The sequence below is a fragment of the Rhinoderma darwinii genome, chromosome 2, assembly GCF_050947455.1.
Source record: "Rhinoderma darwinii isolate aRhiDar2 chromosome 2, aRhiDar2.hap1, whole genome shotgun sequence".
Taxonomy (NCBI): Eukaryota; Metazoa; Chordata; class Amphibia; order Anura; family Rhinodermatidae; genus Rhinoderma; species Rhinoderma darwinii.
In genome coordinates this window covers 149,447,864-149,453,968 of record NC_134688.1, presented here as the reverse complement: position 1 = coordinate 149,453,968, position 6,105 = coordinate 149,447,864, and the positions used below count along the sequence as shown (strand labels likewise).

At 35.3% G+C, this 6,105-nt stretch overlaps 1 protein-coding gene across 3 annotated transcripts in view; it reads right to left on the bottom strand.

The window, feature by feature from the left end:
* Nucleotides 1-3,158: 3,158 nt before the first annotated feature.
* The window catches only part of SCEL (sciellin), a 148,593-nt gene continuing 145,646 nt past the window's right edge, over nucleotides 3,159-6,105 (bottom strand). For all 3 annotated transcript variants that reach the window (XM_075852368.1, XM_075852369.1, XM_075852370.1), the window contains one exon: nucleotides 3,159-3,742. In XM_075852368.1, the coding sequence (XP_075708483.1) occupies nucleotides 3,726-3,742 (17 nt within the window). In that variant the 3' untranslated portion in view covers nucleotides 3,159-3,725. The remainder of the gene's footprint in view (nucleotides 3,743-6,105) is intronic.

Below are 6,105 nucleotides of genomic sequence, written 5' to 3'. Positions count from 1 at the left end.
TGATGTACTCTAGCAGCGATCAAAGCTGCAAGACTAAGTGTCCCCTAGTGGGACAAGTTAAAAAAGTAAAAAAAAGTAATAAAAATGTTTTAAAAAAAGTGTAAAAATAAAAGTTATAAGTTCTATAAACACTAAATGCTTTTTTTCCTATAATAAGACTTTTATTATAGAAAAAAAATGAACACGTTAAAAAAGTACACATATCTGGTATCACCGCGTTCGTAACGAACCCAACTATAAAACTATAATGTTATTTTTCCCGCACGATGAACAGCCCAAAAAAAATCTATAAAAAACTACGACAGAATCGCAATTTTTTGGGTCACCACCGCTCCCTAAATAAAGAATAAAAAGTGATCAAAAAGTCGCATGTACCCGAAAATAGTACCAATAAAAACTTCTATCCGTCCCGCAAAAAACAAGCCCTTACACAGCTTTTTTGACTAAAAAATTAAAAAATTATGGCTCTCAGAATATGGTGACACAGAAATTTTTTCTTTAGCAAACGCTAAAAAAAAGGACCAAACCTATATACATATGGTATCGCCGTAATCGTACCAACCCGCAGAATAAATTAAAAATGTCATTTATTGCGTACGGTGAGCGCCGCAAAAAAAAAACCTAAAAAAACGGTGTCAGAATTCCTGTTTTTTGCTCAGGATTGCAAAAAAATTGAATAAAAAGTGATCAAAAAAAATCGCATGTACCCCAAAATGGTACCAATGAAAACTACAGATTGTCCCGCAACAAATAAGCCTTCACACCGCTCTATTGATGGAAAAATAAAAAAGTTATGGCTCTTGGAAAGCGGGGAGTGAAAATCTAAAATATGAAAGCAAAAAATGGATCAGTCCTGAAAGGGTTAATTCATTTCTAATGAAAAACCGTATGACCACATGTGGGGTATTTCCATACTCGGGAGAAATTGCTTTATAAAAAAATGGTTGTTTTTTTCCTCCTTTAACCCTTGTGAAAATGAGAAAATTCAACATTTTAGTGGAAAAAATTTTGATATTAATTTTCGCGCCCTAATTCTAATAAACTCTGCAAAAGACCCGTGGGGTGTAAATGCTCACTATACCCCTAGAAAAATTCCTTGAAGGTTTTTCCAAAATGGGGTCACTTTTGGTGGGTTTCCACTGTTTTGGTCCCTCCAGTGCATTGCAAATGCGACATGGCACCGAAAACCATTCCAGCAAAATCATAAATCCAAATGGCGCTCCTTCCATTCTGAGCCCTGCTGTGGGTCCAAACAGCAGTTTATTACCACATATGGGGTATTGTCGTAATCGGGAGACATTGCTTTACAAATGTTGGGGTGCATTTTCTTCGTTATTCCTTGTAAATAATAAAAATTTCTATGTTGTTTCAGAAAAAAAGTACATTTTAATTCTTACAGACTAATTTCAATATATTTAGCGAAAAACCTGTGTGGTCAAAATGCTAACTATACCCCTAGATAAATACCTTAAGGGGTCTAGTTTTCGAAATGGGGTCGTTTATGGGGAGTTTCTATCATTCTGGCAGCTCAAAGCTTCTCCAAATGTACATTGGGGCCTAAAACATTTTCAAGCAAAATATGAGTCCTGAAAGTCTCCGGGTGTTCCCTTCCTTTGGGGCCCTGCCGTGTGTCCAAACAACGCATTAGGGCCACAATGTGGGTATTTTTGAAAACAGGAGAAAGAGGGTGATAGATTTTGGGGTGTGTTTCTTCATTTTCATGGTCGCTTTACAAAGAAATCGGTCTTCAAACAAATACTTTTATGAAAAAAGTGAAATTATTATTTTTTTCACCTGCTATGCATTAAATTTAGCAAAGAACTGTGTGGTCAAAATAATTACTATACCCCTAAATAAATACCTTATGGGGTCTAGTTTTCTAAATGGGGTCGTTTATGGGGAGTTTCTATCGTTTTGGCAGCTCAAAGCCTCTCCAAATGTACAGTGGGGCCTAAAACATTTTCAAGCAAAATATGAGTCCTGAAAGCCTCTGGGTGTTCCCTTCATTTTGGGTCCTGCCGTGTGTCCAGGCAGCGCATTAGGGCCACAATGTTGGTATTTTTGAAAACAGGAGAAACAGGGTGATAGATTTTGTGGTGTGTTTCTTCATTCTCATGGTCGCTTTACAAAGAAATTGGTCTTCAAACTGATACTTTTATGAAAAAAGTGTTTTTTTTTTTTTTTTCACCTGCTATGTATTAAATTTAGCAAAAAACTGTGGGGTCAAAATACTTACTATACCCTTAGGTAAATACCTTAAGGGGTCTAGTTTTCTATATGGGGTCATTTGTGGGGGTTTCCATCACTCTGAGACCTATGAGCCTCTGAAAACCTGGCTTGGTGCCGGAAAACAAAATGTACTTCAAAATTTATAAAATTATTATTCAATTTGTAAGTCCTCTAAATTGCTGGAAATGTATTTTATTTTTTCAAAAGTGCTGCCAAAATGGAGTAAAGAGATAGAAATATATATTTAATTAAAAAAATTGTACAGTATGTGTGTACATATGTGACATATTGCAGTTAAAAATAGGGGAAAATGGTAATTTTTACAAAATTTCTTCAATTTTTCTATTTTTTAATTAATTTCCGCAAATCGTATCAGTCTACTTTTACCACTAAAATAAAGTACAACATGTGACGAAAAAACAATGTCAGAATTACTTGGATATTCAAAACTTTCACAGAGTTATTCTCTGATAAAGTCAGACATACCAGATTTGACAAATCTGGCTTGGTCATTAAGGTACAAACATGCCCGGTCATTAAGGGGTTAAAATATTTTGTTTATTTTTTCCTTATATTTGACATTTAATATATAATAACACATAAAAAGTGACAAAGTAAAATCTTTGAATAAAATTTACATTTGTCATAATAAAACAGGGTTTTAATGTTAAAAGAATAAAGATACACCTTGTTAAAAGTAGACAATGTCTTTCTGCCACTGTAAGTGCTTAATATAAGAAGCCTCAGAACATTATTTTCAATATGACCCATGTAGAGAATTTATAGTCTATGTAGAGAATTATTGATAAATTTTGCAATTTGTTTATTAAATCATGTAATAGAAGAGAAAAAATGGAGATAAAAACTTAAGAAAGTTGGAGTAACGATAGTAGAATACTAACAATTTTTGAATTGTTGTTTAGTCTAGAAAAGGTAACTTATGTGCACTATTAAGTGCTAAATATATTATTAGATAGATAGATAATATATAAGGAATAATTTCCCTATGCAAATGCCCATCGGGCCTAAATTCCTAATAATAAAACACATGCCTTACATATCTTGATTAGACTAATGGGCTACAAACGTAGAGTAAAAATACTGTGTAAAAAGCTGCTCCAGTGCTCCCTGACATAACCCATCATATATTAGTAGTTTATTTGCAAAAAAAAACCACTTAAACTTAATTCTGCGTGCATTTATTCTGAATTGTGTAGACTACAGAGGCTAAACCATAGTAATCCTATAAACTTTATTTTTAGACAACAATTCTCTCTTTGTGTTATTCAAACCATGATACAACAGGATGTTCTGGCTTTAACACTACTTAAACAGCATTACATTATTATTCCATAAAGCCCAATATATTTAATCAGGAACATCAGTTGAACCGTTATTTCATATATCCCCCCTGTTGTCTGTACTAAGCTATGAAAGATATGCATTGATCCATGTTTCATATTTGATCTTTTGTTTTAGTGTTTCAGATTTTGTATTCAGATGATCCATTTCTCTGAAATAGAAAAAAAGAAAATGTTTTATAAGCTGCTTCAAAATAATACGATATTGCCTTATGCAACACATCAGGGTACCAAAGGCCGATAGATAAACACACTAATCTATTTACACTAATCTATTTAATAAAACACGGATTGTATACCAAATAACCAGCGCTAATGTGATTTGTAACTGTTGTTGCTCTTCCACTCATTTGTTCACTGCTGACAAACGTGTCTGTTCACATCAGCGTCGAAACAGAAACTTTACGGAACGGATGCAAACGGAAACCAACTAAAACATTACCATTGAAATCAATGGTAATGCAGACTACAAACTATAGTTTCTGTTCGGCTTTCCATTCATCTGTTCCTCTGACAAAATAGATGAACGGAAACCCAAAACGGAACCCGACACTGACATGAACAGGCCCTAAGATTTTTCATTACATCAGTCTTTGTACTATTAGTAACATGTATAAGGATATGTTCACACACGGCTGATTTGCTGCAGAATCTTCCCTATGCAAATATCTAAATAGGCTTTGCAGAGATCCATGCACATGCTGCAGAAAAAAAAACATTTACATGTATGAAATGGATTTTTCAGTCACAACATTTTTTTCAAAGAATATGCTGTGTGTGAACATACCCTTACTGTAAAAGCAGTATTCCCAACTTTAACATTTATTGCATATCCACAGGATATGCCCTAAATATCTGATAGATGTGGGTCCCAGAAGGTACATTAACTTCAATGGGAGTTACAGAATCAGTTGAGCACACTTGCTTGGCTGTTTCTGTAACTCCCATTGAAGTAAATGGAGAGAGTTGCGCACATGCCCGGCCACCAATCCATTAATTTTCCGCCTGGATGTGGCAGTGACCCCTGTTCTGGAGATAGGTGTGGGCATATGAAATACATTTCATATGAACTACACAGTATATTTCCCATTGAAATCAATGGGAAACTGTTTTGAGGCGTATTTCCAGTGTATTTTAGAATGTAATACGAGCGGTTTTACGCTCAGAAATACTCCGGTAGATAAGCCGTGTGAACATACCCTAGGTCAAAATCAACTGGGCATGTTAAAAAAAATCTTGAAGAGATTTTAAGACTTACCGTATGGTTTCCACAGTAGTGAAACATTTTCAAGATTTCTAAAGAAACCCAAATTGATTTTGACTTACCATAAATAGATATAGATATTTATTAAAAGAAGATAATAAACTTTATCAAATTATAAGATGATGAAATCAGCACCAAATATTGGCAATGTGGTCTTGCTGAGCCATGTTTGAAAATTGCACATTTGTTGCCATGTTTCACAACAGATTACAGCGGGGGTCCTAGCAGCGTAGCAACCTGGGATTAATTTATTGTTGGGGCACGTTCTAACAAAAATAGATTACCAAAAGTGGACAGCCCCTTTCATTTTTTACCTAACTCTATAGGAAATTGTTTAATTAATGGTTTCTAATGCACAGTTAACAATATATCTTATTATCAACTAAGTTACCAAGCATATACACTACCGTTCAAAAGTTTGGGGTCACCCAGACAATTTTGTGTTTTCCATGAAAACTCACACTTATATTTATCAAATGAGTTGCAAAATGACTAGAAAATATAGTCAAGACATTGACAAGGTTAGAAATAATGATTTTTATTTGAAATAATAATTTTCTCCTTCAAACTTTGCTTTTGTCAAAGAATGCTCCATTTGCAGCAATTACAGCATTGCAGACCTTTGGCATTCTAGCTGTTAATTTGCTGAGGTAATCGGGAGAAATTTCACCCCATTCTTCCAGAAGCCCCTCCCACAAGTTGGATTGGCTTGATGGGCACTTCTTGCGTTCCATACGGTCAAGCTGCTCCCACAACAGCTCTATGGGGTTGAGATCTGGTGACTGCGCTGGCCACTCCATTACAGATAGAATACCAGCTACCTGCTTCTTCCCTAAATAGTTCTTGCATAATTTGGAGGTGTGCTTTGGGTCATTGTCCTGTTGTAGGATGAAATTGGCTCCAATCAAGCGCTGTCCACAGGGTATGGCATGGCGTTGCAAAATGAAGTGATAGCCTTCCTTATTCAAAATCCCTTTTACCTTGTACAAATCTCCCACTTTACCAGCACCAAAGCAACCCCAGACCATCACATTACCTCCACCATGCTTGACAGATGGCGTCAGGCACACTTCCAGCATCTTTTCAGTTGTTCTGTGTCTCACAAATGTTCTTCTGGTGTGATCCAAACACCTCAAACTTCGATTCGTCTGTCCATAACACTTTTTTCCAATCTTCCTCTGTCCAATGTCTGTGTGCTTTTGCTCATATTCATCTTTTCCTTTTATTAGCCAGTCTCAGATATGGCTTTTT